This window comes from Zootoca vivipara, chromosome 2, assembly GCF_963506605.1.
Source record: "Zootoca vivipara chromosome 2, rZooViv1.1, whole genome shotgun sequence".
Taxonomy (NCBI): Eukaryota; Metazoa; Chordata; class Lepidosauria; order Squamata; family Lacertidae; genus Zootoca; species Zootoca vivipara.
The window spans coordinates 2,580,450-2,599,269 of NC_083277.1; the positions used below are offsets into that span (position 1 = coordinate 2,580,450).

Below are 18,820 nucleotides of genomic sequence, written 5' to 3' on the forward strand. Positions count from 1 at the left end.
ACTCAGCATGGGTTTCTGAAAAATAGGTCATGTCAGACTAATCTGATCTCATTTTTTGACAGAATTACAAGCCTGGTAGATGAAGGGAATGTTGTGGATATAGCCTACCTTGATTTCAGCAAGGCCTTTGACAAGGTGCCCCATGATATTCTTGTAAAGAAGCTGGTAGAATGTGGGCTAGACAATGCTACCATTCAGTGGATTTGTAACTGGTTGACTGACCGAACCCAAAGGGTGCTCATCAAAGGCTCCTCTTCATCCTGGAGAGTAGTGACTAGTGAGGTGCCACAGGGTTCTGTCATGGGCCCAGTCTTATTCAACATCTTTATCAATGACTTGGATGATGGGCTTGAGGGCATCCTGAGCAAGTTTGCAGATGACACCAAATTGGGAGGGGTGGCTAATACGCCCAGAGGACAGGATCACACTTCAAAATGACCTTAACAGATTAGACAACTGGGCCAAAACAAACAAGATGAATTTTAACAGGGAGAAATGTAAAGTACTATACTTGGGCAAAAAAAATGAAAGGCACAAATACAGGATGAGTGACACCTGGCTTGAGAGCAGTACATGTGAAAAGGATCTAGGAGTCTTGGTAGACCACAAACTTGACATGAGTCAACAGTGTGATGCAGCAGCTAGAAAAGCCAATGCAATTCTGGGCTGCATCAATAGGAGTATAGCATCTAGATCTAGGGAAGTAATAGTACCACTGTATTCTGCTCTGGTCAGACCTCACCTGGAGTACTGTGTCCAGTTCTGGGCACCACAGTTCAAGAAGGATACTGACAAGCTGGAATGTGTCCAGAAGAGGGCAACCAAAATGGTCAAAGGCCTGGAAACGATGCCTTATGAGGAACGGCTTAGGGAGCTGGGTATGTTAGGCTGGAGAAGAGGAGGTTAAGGGGTGATATGATAGCCATGTTCAAATATATAAAAGGATGTCATATAGAGGAGGGTGAAAGGTTGTTTTCTGCTGCTCCAGAGAAGCGGACACGGAGCAATGGATTCAAACTACAAGAAAGAAGATTCCACCTAAACATTAGGAAGAACTTCCTGACAGTAAGAGCTGTTCGGCAGTGAAATTTGCTACCAAGGAGTGTGGTGGAGTCTCCTTCTTTGGAGGTCTATAAGCAGAGGCTTGACAGCCATCTGTCAGGAATGCTTTGATGGTGTTTCCTGCTTGGCAGGGGGTTGGACTGGATGGCCCTTGTGGTCTCTTCCAACTCTATGATTCTATGACACCATCTGGTCTCCCTTGAATGAACAAGAACAGGATACTTTAATGCCGCTGCCGCCATCATCATCATCATCATCATCATCACCATCATCATCACAGAGGTATTTGTGGTGGGGATATAATGATTGGAAACGTCTGGCCAAGCAAATTGGTAGTTGGGTTCCAATTGAGGGTACAGTATTGGGCGAGGCAACATGATCGTGATGTGAGATTGAGGATAGGAGTGATCATTCTGTGATATTATGGCAGTGGACAAAGCTGTATTGGAAAAAATGATTTATGTTTTTTAAAGGTCTCAAATACAATGCTTTGCATGCAGAAGAAGGTCCCGGGTAAAATCCTCAGCAGGCAAAGAGACCCTGTTGGCATCCGTCTGTCTCGGGAGGCGATGGAGGGGGGCACCTTTGGGGGTGAAATCCAACTGTGTGCAGCTTCCAGGACCTGCTGTGGCAGCTTCATGTCATGGGCAAACGCTCAATGCTGGCAGAGGGAGGAGCAGCTCCAGATGAACTCTGCTTTCAGCCTCCTATACTTCCTGCTCTTTCTACGGATTTCTGAAAGATGGGCCAATCACATGGGCAGAGAGATTCCTCTCTCCCCAGGGAAATCTTCCCTCCCCATGTCGGTTGCTCCCCTAAGCACCTCCTTTATTCCGGCTGCCACCAGGGAGTTTATACACTTTGTCGTTAATGTAGCCATGAATGAGGTGTTGTAAAACAATGAATTTACAGACTATAAACAATGTAGGATAGCTTAAGGATTACTTTCCAGTCTTTCTGTGTTTTCATTGTTCCTTTATTGCAATTATAAAAATGTGTTTTATGTGTTTTATGTGTTCTTTTAAAATGGAGTTGGACTAGAAGACCCTTGGAGTCACTCAAACAGGTTATACGTAAGTTTGAACAAGTTGCTTTTTTCAAACACAATAAAAACAAGATGAAATTATTAGTTAAACATATCCTGAAACATATTAAAGAAAAAATTCAACAAGAAATAGGTATAGATATTCACAACCAAGTGAAATATTTAGGGATTTGGTTAACACCAAGGAATATTAATATACTGTATATATGAAAAAACCTGGAAATAAATAAAAATGAAATTGGAAATCTGGAACAGAATGAACTTTTCTTTGTTGGGAAGAATATCAGTTATTAAGATGAAGGTACTGCCCAAAATGTTGTTTTTATTCCAATCATTCCCGGTAATAAGTAATATGGCATGTCTCAATGATTGGCAAAATGATATTTTAAAATTTATATGGCAGGGCAAGAAGCCAAGAATATAAGACAAATTATTAACAGACATCAAAGAGGGAGGAGGCTTCTCACTGCCGGACCTGAAATTATATTATGAAGCCTCATGCATTTTCTGAATTTAGGAATTGATAAAATTAAAAAATACAGATTTATTAGATGTGGAAGGGCATGGCAATAGATTCGGTTGGCATGCATACTTATGGTATGAAAAGGCAAGAATACAGTATAAAGGATTATTGGAACAAAGAACACCATGGTGGCTCTCCCCGTTAAAGGCAATATCAGGGAGGGGGAATAAATATGGACACGGAATGGGCTACGTATAGAGAGAAAGTAACAGATTTTCAGTTAAATGAAACATTTAAGAATGATAAAAAGAAAGGATTTCAGTATGAAAGGTCAACTTTTCAGAGAGAAATAATAGAAAACTATAGGAAATTAACATCAAAAATGCACATTCGTATGTAGAAAAATTCTTAAGTCGAATCGTGGTTTCCCATAGGAATGCATTGGGAACGGACTAATTCATTCCGGATCCTAGGAAAAAGACACAGACGACAGAGTAGGGAGTGCGGCGGCAGCAGTGGAGGTGGCGAGGGCCGACCTCACCTGGAGTACTGTGTCCAGTACTGGGCACCACAGTTCAAGAAGGATACTGACAAGCTGGAGCGTGTCCAGAAGAGGGCAACCAAAATGGTCAAAGGCCTGGAAACGATGCCTTATGAGGAACGGCTGGGTATGTTTAGCCAGGAGAAGAGAAGGTTAAGGGGTGATATGATAGCCATGTTCAAATATATAAAAGGATGTGAACTGGTCCTCGACTGTAAAAATAAATAAATAAATAAATAAATAAATAAATAAATAAGGATGTCATATAGAAGAGGGTGAAAGGTTGTTTTCTGCTCCTCCAGAGAAGTGGACACGGAGCAATGGATTCCAGCTACAAGAAAGAAGATTCCGACCTAAACATTAGGAAAAACTTCCTGAGAGTAAGAGCTGTTCAGCAGTGGAATTTGCTACCAAGGAGTGTGGTGGAGTCTCCTTCTTTGGAGGTCTTTAGGCAGAGGCTTGACAGGCATATGTCAGGAATGCTTTGATGGTGTTTCCTGCTTGGCAGGGGGTTGGACTGGATGGCCCTTGTGGTCTCTAACAACTCTATGATTCTATGATACTAATAAACTAATATAAATTCTAATTACAAATGCAAAATCCACATATTATCCACATATATGAGAAATATATGAAATAGTTAGTGAAAATATGTACCATGCACCCCAAATTTGGAATTGTTAACAATTTTGATAGATTAAAATTCTGATTTGAGATATTAAGAACTCACTCCCTAGAAAAGACCCTGATGTTGGGAAAGATGGAGGGCACTAGGAGAAGGGGACGACAGAGGACGAGATGGTTGGACAGTGTTCTCGAAGCTACGAACATGAGTTTGACCAAACTGCGGGAGGCAGTGCAAGACAGGAGTGCCTGGCGTGCTCTGGTCGATTTTCCCTTGACATTGTCCATGTCTCACCCCCCCCCCCACTCGAAATCTCCTCCCTCTCTCCCAATCCAGAGACGACTCTGTTCTCCAGCTCTGGGGATTAAAAAGCCACACAGCACCTCCCCCCCCCATGTAAGGCATTTTCCCCTGCACCAAGGCAGACTCCCTCCCACCCTCCATATTGGGGGCAGCTCTTCCATATATATTGTGGGGGGGGGGAGAATACCCTTCGGGCCCCTCTGATTTGGCTCCTATGCTTTCATGATCCCGACTGAGGCAGGGGTGGCAGATCGGGGTTCTGGGGTTCATCCTGAAATGCAAACCTTGTTGGGGGGAGAGGAGCACCCCCCCCCCCGTTGCAGCCGCTTGCAAATTGCCTCTCCTGGTTCCCTGAGGGAAAGGGGGAGACGGAGACCTTCCTTGCTTTCATGCCCCCCCTCCATCCTCCCCTCCTTCCTGCTTCCTTTTTTGTAGATTCAGGTGGAGGGAAAGCAAATTCTTCTCTCTCCCGCCCCCCCCAAATGTTGCACCTTTTTTCCTCCTCCTTTGTTTGCAGGCCTCCTTCTCTTCAGGGGATGTGCATGGAGACCCCACCCTCTCCAACATTGCCTCTAACGCCCCCCCGCCCTTCTCCATCATTTCCTGCCTCTCTAGGAAGAGAGTTCATTGACCCAGGGGGAGGGGGAGGGGGCAGGAGATTACCCCCTCCCAATCCCTGCAAGCCGATTCCTATAAATGTAGTGGGAAGGGATTTCCACCCCCCTCATGGAGCCCAGGGTTCCTCAGCCTTTTTCAGACCCACCCCCTTCTTCTGGTACTAGAAAGGTAGCTATTAAAATATTTTGCTTGTAAGTAGAGCAGGGGTTCCCAACAAAATTTTCTCAAGGACCCCTCATCGAGCCGCTATTGTGACAAGGACCGCCATTAATTCCTAATCCTAAAATTAAAAAGTGAGAGCCAAATTAAGAGTCTTTTTATATTTTATATTTATACGTTTTTTTACAATTCTTCCTCTTCATCTGTAGGCCTTTGTCGTTTTAACGAACCACTTTTTAACCAACGGTCCATTTTTAACTACGTGAACTGTAGCTTCCGTGAAAAACAACGCTTTGTTTACAAACACTACTGTTTTGCAAAGAGGCAGCGCGCGCCAGGGAGGAGGGAGGGGAATGGAGAAGACAGGGTACCTGCGCAGTAGCGCACAAATGAAGCCGACGCGCGCAAAGCATCTTGGGGAGGTGAGCGTTAGTAGAATGCGCGCGCTGCCTCTTTGCAAAACAGTAGTGTTTGTAAAGCACCACCTAACAGCATACAGCAGAACTACTGCCTCTATCTAATTCTAGTTTTGCGCTAGTCTCTGCTCATGCAGGAAGCGGCCAAAACAAAAAATCTGTTATCATACGAAATATATTTAATATATTTGTTATTCTAATAGCATCTTGCGGACCCCTCTGGCATAGCTCGCGGACCCCTGGGGGTCCCCGGACCACCTGTTGGGAACCACTGAAGTAGAGCATGTTTTATTTATAGTTTTATTTATAAACCCACTGAGTTACCAGAAATGGGAATACCTCTCCCCATTTTTACTGTTTACAGGTAGGTAGCCGTGTTGGTCTGGATCGAAGTAAAATAAAAAAATTCCTTCAGTAGCACCTTAAAGACCAACTAAATTTTTATTTTGGTATGAGCTTTCGGGTATCTGAAGAAGTGTGCATGCACACGAAAGCTCATACCAAAATAAAAACTTAGTTGGTCTTTAAGGTGCTACTGAAGGAATTTTTTTCCATTTTTACTGTGTTACTGGAAATTGGATAGGGACCCAGGTGGCGCTGTGGTTAAACCACTGAGCCTAGGGCTTGCTGATCAGAAGGTCGGCGGTTCGAATCCCTGTGACGGGGTGAGCTCCCGTTGCTTGGTCCCAGCTCCTGCCAACCTAGCAGTTCGAAAGCACGTCAAAATGCAAGTAGATAAATAGGAACCGCTACAGCGGGAAGGTAAACAGCGTTTCCATGTGCTGCTCTGGTTTGCCAGAAGCGGCTTTGTCATGCTGGCCACATGACCTGGAAGCTATACGCCGGCTCCCTCGGCCAATAATGCGAGATGAGCGCGCAACCCCAGAGTCGGTCACAACTGGACTTAATGGTCAGAGGTCCCTTTACCTTTACCTTACTGGAAATTGGAAGGGGGTTGAGAGACACGCCCCCCCATACACACAATGAGGCAAAGGCAGAGAGTCTCCGCTACACATTCCCAAATGTAACAGTTCACTGATAAATGAATCTTTGCACTGACTCCATGCGATCCCACCCCCCACCCCCCGCATGGAGCCCAGTGTCCCTCAGCCTTTTTTTCCGACCAACCCCCCCCCCCTTGCTGGTAGAAAGGTAGCTATTTAAATATTTTGCTTGTAAATAAAATGTTTTATTTATAGTTTTATTTATAAATCCACTGTATTACTGGAAATTGGAAGGGGGTTGAGAGACCTCCCCCCTCCCCCATACACACAATGAGGCAAAGATAGAGAGTCTCAGCTACACATTCCCAAATGTAACAGTTCACTGATAAATGTATCTATGTACTGGCTCCATGGGAAAACCTTTAGAAATTCATATAAAGTCACTCCAGTGACGCATTTACACCATTCCAACGTTGTTCCAATTAGAAGGAAAAGGCCTACAAGAGGAGAAGCTTGGGATATGGCTAGAGGCAGCCCTAATCCCTGGATCCTGAGACCATGTACTGTCTGGGTGATAATCGCCGGCATCCTGGCACCTGAGTGCCAGACAAGTAGTCACCCCGAGAACAATCCTAAACCCAAGTTCAGTGGGGAAACAGGGAAATGTAAATACTTACATTGGTTTCACCTAAAAAGATGGGAGGTGGAGGTCAGGTGAGTGAGGCGGGGCAAGCCTGGTGCTCAGTTTCTGCCAGAAGACCCCTCCCAATTTATGACACAGTTATGACAAATTGGAAGGGGGTTGGAAGATCTCCCCCCCACACACACACACACAATGAGGCAAAGACAGAGAGTCTCCGCTGCACATTCCCAAATGTAACAGTTCACTGATGAATGTATCTTTGCACTGACTCCATGGGAAAACCTTTAGAAATTCATAAAATATCACTCCAGTGACGGATTTACTGTACACCATCCCATCACCTCCTGGCAAATAGAAGGGGAAGAAATGGAGGCAGTGAGAGATTTTACTTTCCTGGGCTCCTTGATCACTGCAGATGGTGACAGCAGTCACAAAATTAAAAGACGCCTGCTTCTTGGGAGAAAAGCAATGACAAACCTAGACAGCATCTTAAAAAGCAGAGACATCACCTTGCCAACAAAGGTCCGTATAGTTAAAGCTATGGTTTCCCCAGTAGTCCTCCTAGTCCAGCCCAGACAAGAGATGAAGCTCTCAGAAGAGGAAGCCATTGCAGAGAAGAACCGAACTTGGCTGTTCTGTGCTGAGGGTCTCCTGCCTTTCTGAAAAGGTTTCCTGGGAACTGCCATGGCCAGAGGAAGAGACAGGCCTGCAGGGCCCTGGGGAGCAACCAGAGCCTGTCCCAGTTTCTTTCCCCAAAGCCTTGGAGGAACCTTGGGGTGCAGAATGAGGAACCCCAAATGGAGCTGAGACTCCGGGCAAATAGGGAAAGGAACATGATATGTCATTGTCCAGATGAGCCGAGGAATCGCCTCCAAGATCCAGGGATTGATCCACCCTGGCGGCCCTGGCTACGTCCTCGGAGGTCCCTTCAGAAGAAGGGGTCCCAGGTCTCCATGGGGGAAATTGTCCTTGAGGCCTGTGTTAGAGGCCAAGGCTTTCGCCTTTCAGGCTCCGACAACCTTCTGCGTGGTGTTTATGTGAGCTGTAGAGATGGGATCACATGCAGACATTCCCAAGTTTAATAAGGACCCCTTGAAAAAGATGGGCTCTGCTGTTGTGCCCCCCCAACCATAAGAAAAAATTCTCTTTTAAAATGTATTGCTGGTTCATTTTTTGAATGTTTTAAAGAGTTGTTTCAACCAATAATGATATTCAGTCTCATTATAAATCACTTTCAAATTTATTTATTTTTAAATCCTGTCATGTATATGTAGTATAAATTCAAAAAGAGGTTCCCAGACTGGAGGTTATCCACATAGAAACCCAAAAGAAAAGGAGGACGTCTCCAAGTGGAAATATAGGCCTTTATTGAAATACAAAGTGCCTGCAAAGAACCAGGCAAACTTCCAAATTGCACCTCATTCCTTTTTTAAAAATTAAAACATTTTATTAACATATAGAACACATACATTTACATTTACACAGTACATATACACAATATTTTATTTTTATAACATAAAGCATACCTACATTACTCTATATTATACCTACCTATACTTACCAACACACCTACACTCCACCCCACACAAACACCCACAAAGTGACTTGACTTCCAGCCGTTCTTGTTACACTACTTTATTTTTCCAATTGGCTTAAACACATTTCGTTATTTCTTTGATCTCTTCTTCTATCTTAACTTTACACTCCTTTCACTCTAATCATTTTCTGGATTCACTCAATACCTGTCAAAAGTCCTACTTTTCCCACATAGCTTATGATGTATTCCTTAAAGATAGCCCACTACTTATTCACTTTTTCAACTTGTTGTAAATATTTTCCCAGAATCCCACTATCTCTTTGCACTCCCACCACATGTGTAGAAAGGTTCCTGCCCCGTTGTTGCATCTCCAACAAACATCACTACAGTTTTTATACATTTTTGCCAGTCTAACTGGGGTCAGGTACTATCTGTATTGCATTTTCATTACATTCTCTCTTAAATTGTAGCATGCCGTAAATTTAATATCCCTTTTCCACAGCCGTTCCCAGTGGCTCATCATAATACTTTCCCCTAAATCCTGGGCCCACTTTACCATTGTGTCTTCACTTGCTCCTCCTTTAACTCCCATTCTAGGAGCAAATCATATAGTCTGGAAGTATGTTTACTTTTAGGTTGGATTCAGTACTCATCCAATATTGGAAATTTCTTTCTCAAATCCTTTTTATCTTTTGCCAATCTCTGATTAATTTGAAAGTATTGCAGCCAATCGTTCAAATATTTCTTAACTTCCTTATATTCATTCAGTTTATTATTTTCCTCTTCCAGTAATACCTTATATGTTGCCCAGTTGTTGTTTATATTCTTTCTCTTTACGGTAATGATTTCTAATGGTGAGGTCCACCAGGGTGTTTTGGGTTCTAGGATCCCTTTATATTTCATCCATATTTTATACAATGATTTCCTTATAATATGGTCCATAAAACCCTTGTGGACTCTCTCCATCTATTAGGTATGCATGCCATCCAAATCGAGTGCCTACTCCCTCCAGATCTAACACACCAGTGTCCTTTAACTTAATCCACTCCCTTAACCAGGTCAGACCTGCTGCAGCATGATATAATTCCAGTTCAGGTAGGTCAAATCCGCCTCTCTTTCTCCGATCAATAAGTAATTTATATTTTATTCTAGTTTTTTTTTAATGGAATAGCAAATTGCACATCATTCCTATTCACCAATCAAAGGACCACAGCAATCTTAAATCGTTGCAACCCAATGCAATCATCCTGAACTAACCAAAATCATTTGGCTCTTCAGATAAGCCCTCATCATAATATCATGTGATGACATTTTTTGTCATGTCATGTGATGTGTCATGTGATGACATTTTTTGGTGTCTTTCTTTATTAAGACTTTGGCTAATATTCCTATTCACTAAATGTCTTCCAATGTCCTCTTTCATCCGTCTACAAAACAGTTCAAGGTGAATCACAATCATGCCTAGCTGATTCTCTTTTCTTAATTCTTTTCAGGGTTCTGGAACAGACATTTGCTACATACAGTACCTAAAAGCAGCTTGTTCTGTTCCGTCAAAAGAAGGCAGGCACAGGCCTTTTCAATTAAGCTACGCTTCAGGCTTAAAAGAAATTGGAATCATCCAAGTGCAGTTTTATGAAATTGTTATTTTCTACAACGTATACATGTTATGAAAGGGCTGCCACATGCAGGATGGAGCAAGGTGTTCAGGATGGAGCAATGGCTTCAAGTTACAAGAAAGGAGATTCCAACTAAACCTTAGGAAATACTTCAGAATAATATTTATTCTTTTTATAACATACAAATAACATTTCTAACAAATAATAAATTCACATAATGCTACAAACTAATACAGAATCAAACTAAACAATAAAGAGAAACAAAAAACAAAAATACATAAAAATATTTCTGTATAAACCTTATTTTCATTCACTTCTTCAAATGACTTTCTTTGTTCCCTTCTTTCTGAATTTCATTATAATACAACTTTAGCAGTTTATTCTTCATCTTCTATAACCAAAACTTAATTTAATTATTCCTTACTTTATTAACCAATTTCTAAATTCTATACTAATACTACTTCAAATCTTATTTTAGCGCATGTAAACTATATATCTTCACAAAGGAAATAATTTTTTAATCTTACAATATTTTTTCAAATAAATTTTAATCCCCCCCCCAATCTTCTTCCACCGTCTCTTCCTTCTGGTCACAAGACTTTTAGAAGACATCTGAAGGCAGCCCTGTTCAGGGAGGCTTTTAATGTTTAATAGATTATTGTGTTTTATTCTTCTGTTGGAAGCCGCCCAGAGTGGCTGGGGAGACCCGGCCAGATGGGCGGGGTATAAATATATTATTATTATTATTATTATTATTATTATTATTATTATTATTATTATTATTATTGTAGTCTCCCAGTAATTTGGGCAAGTTGCATAAAATCTAACATCTTCATTTGCCAATCATCTATCGTAGGTATCTCTGATGTCTTCCAATTCTTGGTGAGTAATATTCTAGCAGCTGTTGTGGCATACAAAAAGAATATAATGCCTTTCTTGGGGATTTCTCCCCCTACTATTCCAAGTAAAAAGGCTTCTGGTTTTTTTAAAAAAATAAAGGTGTTTTTCAACACTCTTTTCATTTCATTATAAATCTTTTTCCAGAAGTCTTTTCCTTTGGGGCATGTCCACCACATGTGGTAAAAGGTCCCTTCTTTCTCTTTACATTTCAAACCTCAGGAAATACTTTAGGACAGGAAGAGTTCTTCCAGAGTGGAACAGACTCCCTTGGAAGGTGTTGGACTCTCCTTCCTTGGGGGAGGAGCCTGCCTTTCTATGTGTTGACAAATAATATGATATATGATACAAATGTGATAAAGGCTATTTTTAGTTATTCTCCCGCCCTTTCTCTTTTCTATACAAATGTGTTTTGTAAGGGTTGTTTAATAATGTTTGCGTCATTACCGGTATTTTCTTTTTTTGCTTTTCTGTCTATATGAATTCTTTGATGGGAAGTGAGACTGTACCTGTGACTGAAGCTCTTTCCACATTCCAAGCACTGATGGGGTTTCTCCCCTGTATGAATTTTTTTATGCGTCCTGAGATGGGCGCTTTGACTGAAGTTTTTCCCACATTCACAGCACTGATATGGTTTCTGACCTGTATGAGTTCTTTGATGGATCATGAGATAGGAACTCTGACCAAAGCTCTTTCCACACTTGTGGCATTTAAAAGGTTTCTCCCCTGTATGAATTCTTTGATGCAAAGTGAGAGTGGAACTGTGACGAAAGCTTTTTCCACACTCATGGCATTGAAAAGGTTTCTCCCCTGTATGAATTCTTTGATGGGAAGTGAGCTTGGGCCCCTCCCGGAAGCTCTTTCCACATTCTAAACACTGATAGGGTTTCTCCCCTGTATGAATTCTTTGATGGGTAGTGAGATTATGCCTGAGACTGAAGCTCTTTCCACATTCCAAGCACTGGTAGGGTTTCATTCCTGTATGAATTCTTTGGTGCGCAGTGTAACTCTGCCTGAGACTAAAGCTCTTCCCACATTTTAAGCATTGATATGGCTTCTCCCCTGTATGAATTCTTTGATGGGAAGTGAGATGGACCCCCTGGCTGAAGCTCTTTCCACATTCAAAGCACTGATAGGGTTTCTCCCCCGTATGAACTTTTTGATGCAAATCTAGACTCTGCCTATAACGGAAGCTCTTTCCACATTCCAGGCATGGATACGGTTTCTCCCCTGTATGACTTCTGTTATGGGAAGTGAGCTGCAACCTCTTACTGAAGCTCTTTCCACATTCTAAGCACTGATATGGTTTCTCCCCTGTATGGACTCTTTGATGGGAAGTGAGATCACCTCTCCGACGAAAGCTCTTTCCACATTCCAAGCACTGATAGGGTTTCTCCCCTGTATGAATTCTGTTATGGTAAGTGAGCTGCACCCTCTTACTGAAGCTCTTTCCACATTCTAAGCACTGATAGGGTTTCTCCCCTGTGTGAATTATTTGATGGGAAGTGAGATGTGCACGTTGACTAAAGCACTTTCCACATTCCAAGCACTGATAGGGTTTCTCCCCGGTATGAATTCGTTGATGCAAAATGAGACCCTGCCTTTGACCGAAGCTCTTCCCACACTCCAAGCACTGATAGGATTTCTCCTGTGTATGAACTCTATGATGCGTAGTTAGATTGGAACTGCAACCGAAGCTCTTTCCGCATTCTAAGCACTGATAGGGTTTCTCCCCTGTATGAATTCCTTGATGGGAAGTGAGACTGGCACTGTGACGAAAGCTCTTTCCACACTCAAGGCATTGAAAAGGTTTCTCCCCTGTATGAATTCTTTGATGGGAGGCGAGACCATCCTTCCGAATGAAGCTCTTTCCACATTTCAAGCACCTATAGGGTTTCTCCCCTGTATGAATTTTTTGATGGGAAGCGAGACTCTGCTTGTGACTGAAGCTCTTTCCACATTTCAAGCACGGATAGGGTTTCTCCTTTGTATGAATTCTTTGATGGGAAGTGAGACCATCCTTCCGATTGAAGCTCTTTTCACACTTCAAGCACTGATAGGGTTTCTCTGCTGTATGAATTCTTTGATGGGAAGTGAGATGTTCCTTCCGACTGAAGTTCTTTCCACATTCCAAGCACCGATAGGGTTTCTCCCCAGTATGAATTCTTTGATGGCAAGTGAGATTCTGACGGTGACTGAATCTCTTCCCACATTCTCTGCACTGATACGATTTCTCTCCGCTGCTAGTTCTTTCATGTGAAGAGATTCTATCCCTCCGAATGAAGCTCTTTCCTTGATGTGAGGTGTAGTGGTAGCTCTGACAGATGTTCTCTCCACATTCTGAATATTTATATGACTTCTCCACTATGTGCATTCTGTTCTGGTCCCCCTTGTTCTTCCCTTCCAATTCATCACCACCTGCAATTAAGAGAGAAGTTAATTAGAGCCTCAGAAAGAACATAGTTAATGAATGCTTGTGATAGAGGAAGAACTGAAGAGAGTTAGATGTGAGGCCTTACAATAGTTTTCACCGCCTTTGTTGGCTGGTATTAACTGACATATTGCTTGGCTTTTATCGGGGATAGATTTTGTTTGGCTCAATCCTGGAATCCACTCCATCTCCAATTTCCCTTAAAGCTCTGAGGCTGACATTTAAGAAGGCCTGGGCAGTTCAAACAACCTGGTCATTGCTTTAAAAGGCATGACTAGACACAAAAAATTTGCAGAGAAAACAGTGGATATCCCTTCATTCAGGGTTCATGGTGGGGATGTTAGAATCCTTATGTGGGGGAGGGAGAGAGTGGTCCTGAAGGTAGGAGTCTACCAAGTGCTGAAGATGATTATCCAAATGTCAAGGACCAAATGGAGCAAACAGCACATAGACCTAGTGGTGGGAGGAAAATATCCTTAAAAAAGAGACATGGGGGAATGATCAACGGTCTTCAATGTCTGTATACTAATGCACAGAGCATGGGAAATAAACAAGATGAACTTGAGCTCTTGGTACAGCAAACTAAATACGACATAATAGGCATCACTGAAACCTGGTGGGATGAGTCTCATGATTGGAATGTAGTAATAGAGGGATGAAATCTATTTCAGAGAAATAGACCAAACAGGAAAGGAGGAGGAGTAGCGTTATATGTCAGGGATGTGTATACCTGTGAAGAGATCCAGGATTTAAAACTTCAAAGCCAAATTGAGAGTATCTGGGTCAAAATTAAGGGAGAGAAAAGTAACAGTGATAGTAACTCAGCCAAGAGCATAAGGTCGAACAGATTCCTCACTGGCCTTGCAGACAATTTCATTGTCCAGAAAGTGGGAGAAGCAACAAGAGGATCAGCCATTTTATATCTGGTCCTAACCAATAGTGATGACCTGGCTAGTGGGGTAGAAGTGGCAGGATCATTAGGTGGGAGTGATCATGCTCTTCTGGTGCATGATCACTCCCACCTGCTGCCCAGGACTCTTCCTGCTGTGAGTGCCCACAGGCCCTGTCCCTACCTCTCTCCACCTGGTTTAGGGCGGGGCCTGGAAGGCCTCATAAAGGACTGCTGCCGCTGCTCTGCTGCTGGTGCTGCCCAGGACTCTCTCCTGCTGTGAGTGCCCACAGGCCCTGTCCCTGCCTCCTTCCACCTGGTCTAGGGCGGGGCCTGGAAGGCCTCATAAAGGACTGCTGCCGCTGCTCTGCTGCTGGTGCTGCCCAGGACTCTCTCCTGCTGTGAGTGCCCACAGGCCCTGTCCCTGCCTCCTTCCACCTGGTCTAGGGCGGGGCCTGGAAGGCCTCATAAAGGACTGCTGCCGCTGCTCTGCTGCTGGTGCTGCCCAGGACTCTCTCCTGCTGTGAGTGCCCACAGGCCCTGTCCCTGCCTCCTTCCACCTGGTCTAGGGCGGGGCCTGGAAGGCCTCATAAAGGACTGCTGCCGCTGCTCTGCTGCTGGTGCTGCCCAGGACTCTCTCCTGCTGTGAGTGCCCACAGGCCCTGCCCCTGCCTCCTTCCACCTGGTCTAGGGCGGGGCCTGGAAGGCCTCATAAAGGACTGCTGCCGCTGCTCTGCTGCTGGTGCTGCCCAGGACTCTCTCCTGCTGTGAGTGCCCACAGGCCCTGTCCCTGCCTCCTCCCACCTGGTCTAGGGCGGGGCCTGGAAGGCCTCATAAAGGACTGCTGCCGCTGCTCTGCTGCTGGTGCTGCCCAGGACTCTCTCCTGCTGTGAGTGCCCACAGGCCCTGTCCCTGCCTCCTTCCACCTGGTCTAGGGCGGGGCCTGGAAGGCCTCATAAAGGACTGCTGCCGCTGCTCTGCTGCTGGTGCTGCCCAGGACTCTCTCCTGCTGTGAGTGCCCACAGGCCCTGTCCCTGCCTCCTTCCACCTGGTCTAGGGCGGGGCCTGGAAGGCCTCATAAAGGACTGCTGCCGCTGCTCTGCTGCTGGTGCTGCCCAGGACTCTCTCCTGCTGTGAGTGCCCACAGGCCCTGTCCCTACCTCTCTCCACCTGGTTTAGGGCGGGGCCTGGAAGGCCTCATAAAGGACTGCTGCCGCCGCTCTGCTGCTGGTGCTGCCCAGGGGAACTTGAAACAGCACAGAGTTCTTTTTAAAATGCTTTTTAAAGATTTTTTAATGTTTTTATCTTCTTTGGGGTGGTAGGTGGGAGGGATTTTTAGTTGGGTGTGGGAATCTGTTAAATTTTAGTGTATTTGTAATTTTTATTGTTTTTGGTTTTATTGTTTTATTGTGTTTGGGGTGGTAGGTGGGAGGGATTTTTAGTTGGGTGTGGGAATCTGTTAAATTTTAGTGTATTTGTAATTTTTATTGTTTTTGGTTTTATTGTTTTATTGTCTTTTTTGTGTTTTTCTTTTGTTGAGTTCTTTGCTGTTTTTTACAGAGGTTTTATTTTGTTTTTAAGGGGAGGGGTCAGGGCTGCCCGGGAGGGGGTCCCAGCAAGCAAAATGGCTGGGGCAGATTCCACAGGGGTGTGTGCACTGGAACAACCGATCTCAGTGGTCACGGGTAGGAGGAGGAGTTACGCTAAGACCAGACCATGTCATTACCGAGGAGGCAGACTTAGTCGTTGTCTGAGGACTATCCCTGCCTCCAGGTCTGGTCCTGACCGGACGGATATTGGAATAGGCAAGGGATACCCACATGACCTGAAGGTGCTGCTGTGCAATGCCAGGTCGATGATGAATAAGACCACCGCCATTCACGACCTGATTGTGGATGGAGGATTTGACCTGGCATGTGTGACAGAGACCTGGTTGGAGGAAGCCGATGGGCCCGTTCTTGGCGCTGCTTGCCCACCAGGTTTCTCTTATGCACAGCAACCCAGGCCATCTGGGCGGGGAGGGGGGGGTTGCAGTGATTTTTAGGAAGTCATTAGTTTGCACCAGGCGTCCTATTGGGAAGACCCAGTTTTCTGAGTGCATGTTCTGGAAGTTGGGCAATAGAGGCAGTACAGGATTCCTTTTGGTGTACCGACCTCCCCGCTGCACCAAGGATTCCCTGCCCGAGCTGCTTCAGGTCGTGTCGGATGTGCTCCTGGAGACACCTAGCTTGGTTGTCTTAGGGGATTTTAACATCCATGCCGACACGACCTTACAAGGAGCCGCTCGGGACTTCGTGGAAAGCATGGCCACCATGGGGCTGTCCCTGAATAAGTCTGGCCCAACTCATAGCCGCGGACATGCCTTGGACTTGGTGTTTACCTCTATGGATGTTGGTGATCTGACATTAAGTAAAAGCGAAACAAAAGAAGTGCCATGGTCAGATCACTTTCTGGTGCAACTGGACTTCTCCGCAACCCTTTCCCTCTGCAGGGAGGTGGGACCGATTCGGATGGTCCGCCCCCGCTACTTAATGGATCCAATTGGCTTCCAAAGAGTGGTAGGGGATGTTTTATCCCATGTCGATGGCCTTTCAGCTGATTCCCTGGTGGCCCGCTGGAATGCGGAGTTAACCAGCGCTATTGACTGTCTGGCTCCGAAGCGCCCTCTCAGATTGCATGGAGCCCGGACAGCCCCGTGGTTTTCCCCGGCGCTTAGGGCAATGAAACAGTCGTTGAGACGGCTAGAGCGCCGGTGGCGGAAAACTCATTTTGAATCAGACCGGACACGGGCTAGAGCTCAACTTCGAGCCTACCAAGTGGCAATGGCGACGGCGAAGAGGACCTTCTTCACCGTCTCCATCGCATCTGCAGAAAACAGCAGCAGGAGACTCTTCCAGGTGGTTCGCAATTTAGCGGAACCACCTGCTCCATCCGGGCCCAGTACGGGCCACATGATCTCCTGCAATGATTTTGCAAAGTTTTTTGCAGATAAAGTCGCTCAGATTCGGGAAGAGGTAGACTCCACCGTGGGAGCAGGGCCGGGGCGGGGGAGTGCTAGAGTCCTGTCTAGTCAAGTTTTGTGGGATCAATTTCAATCCGTTACCTCCGAGGATGTGGACAGGCTGCTTAGACGAATGAAACCAACCACCTGTCTCCTTGATCCTTGCCCATCCTGGCTTATAAAAGCTAGCCAGGAAGGGCTGGGCGATGGGCTTCGCGGGTTGGTAAATGCTTCTCTCCATGAGGGAGCCTTCCCAGACCCGCTGAAAGAGGCGGTTATTAAACCGCTTCTTAAAAAACCATCTTTAGATCCGGCCAATATGGCCAACTATCGCCCAGTCTCAAATCTTCCATTCTTGGGCAAGGTGATTGAGCGAGTGGTTGCGGAACAACTCCAGGCACGCCTGGAAGAAGCGGACCATTTGGATCCCTTCCAGTCAGGATTCAGGCCTCATCATGGGACTGAAACTGCCTTGGTCGCACTGGTCGATGATCTCCGGCGGGCTAGGGACAAAGGTAAGAGCTGTTTCCTTGTTCTGCTGGATCTCTCAGCGGCTTTTGACACCATCGACCATAACATCCTTCTGGACCGTCTAGAGGGCTTGGGAGCTGGGGGCACTGTCATGCAGTGGTTCCGCTCCTTCCTCCTGGGCCGTGTTCAGAAAGTGGTGGTGGGGGATGAGTGTTCAGACCCCTGGGCGCTCACTTGTGGGGTGCCTCAGGGTTCTGTCCTCTCCCCCATGCTTTTTAACATCTATATGCAGCCACTGGGAGAGATCATCAGGGGGTTTGGGCTGGGTGTCCATCAGTATGCTGATGATACCCAGCTCTACCTCTTTTAAATCAGAACCAGTGAAGGCGGTGAAGGTCCTGTGTGAGTGCTTGGAGGCGGTTGGAGGATGGATGGCGGCTAACAGATTGAGATTGAATCCTGACAAGACAGAAGTACTGTTTGTGGGGGACAGGAGGCGGGCGGGTGTGGAGGACTCCCTGGTCCTGAATGGGGTAACTGTGCCCCTGAAAGACCAGGTGCGCAGCCTGGGAGTCATTTTAGACTCACAGCTGTCCATGGAGGCACAGGTCAACTCCGTGTCCAGGGCAGCTGTTTATCAGCTCCATCTGGTACGCAGGCTGAGTCCCTACCTGCCCACTGACTGTCTCTCCAGAGTGGTGCATGCTCTAGTTATCTCTCGCTTGGACTACTGCAATGCGCTCTACGTGGGGCTACCTTTGAAGGTGACCCGGAAACTACAACTAATCCAGAATGCGGCAGCTAGACTGGTGACTGGGAGCGGCCGCCGAGATCACATAACACCGGTCCTAAAAGACCTACATTGGCTCACAGTACGTTTCCAAGCACAATTCAAAGTGTTGGTGTTGACCTTTAAAGCCCTAAACGGCCTCGGTCCGGTATACCTGAAGGAGCGTCTCCACCCCCATTGTTCTGCCCGGACACTGAGGTCCAGCTCCGAGGGCCTTCTGGCGGTTCCCTCATTACGAGAAGCCAAGTTACAGGGAACCAGGCAGAGGGCCTTCTCGGTAGTGGCACCCACCCTGTGGAATGCCCTCCCACTAGAGGTCAAAGAGAACAACAATTACCAGACCTTTAGAAGGCATCTCAAGGCAGCCCT

At 45.5% G+C, this 18,820-nt stretch overlaps 1 protein-coding gene across 1 annotated transcript in view; it reads right to left on the minus strand.

Moving 5' to 3' along the window:
- Nucleotides 1-8,169: 8,169 nt before the first annotated feature.
- Nucleotides 8,170-18,820, minus strand: part of LOC132591108 (zinc finger protein 850-like) — a 30,028-nt gene continuing 19,377 nt past the window's right edge. The window contains exon 5 of the mRNA XM_060268911.1: nucleotides 8,170-13,054. Within this exon, the coding sequence (XP_060124894.1) occupies nucleotides 11,267-13,054 (1,788 nt within the window). The 3' untranslated portion in view covers nucleotides 8,170-11,266. The remainder of the gene's footprint in view (nucleotides 13,055-18,820) is intronic.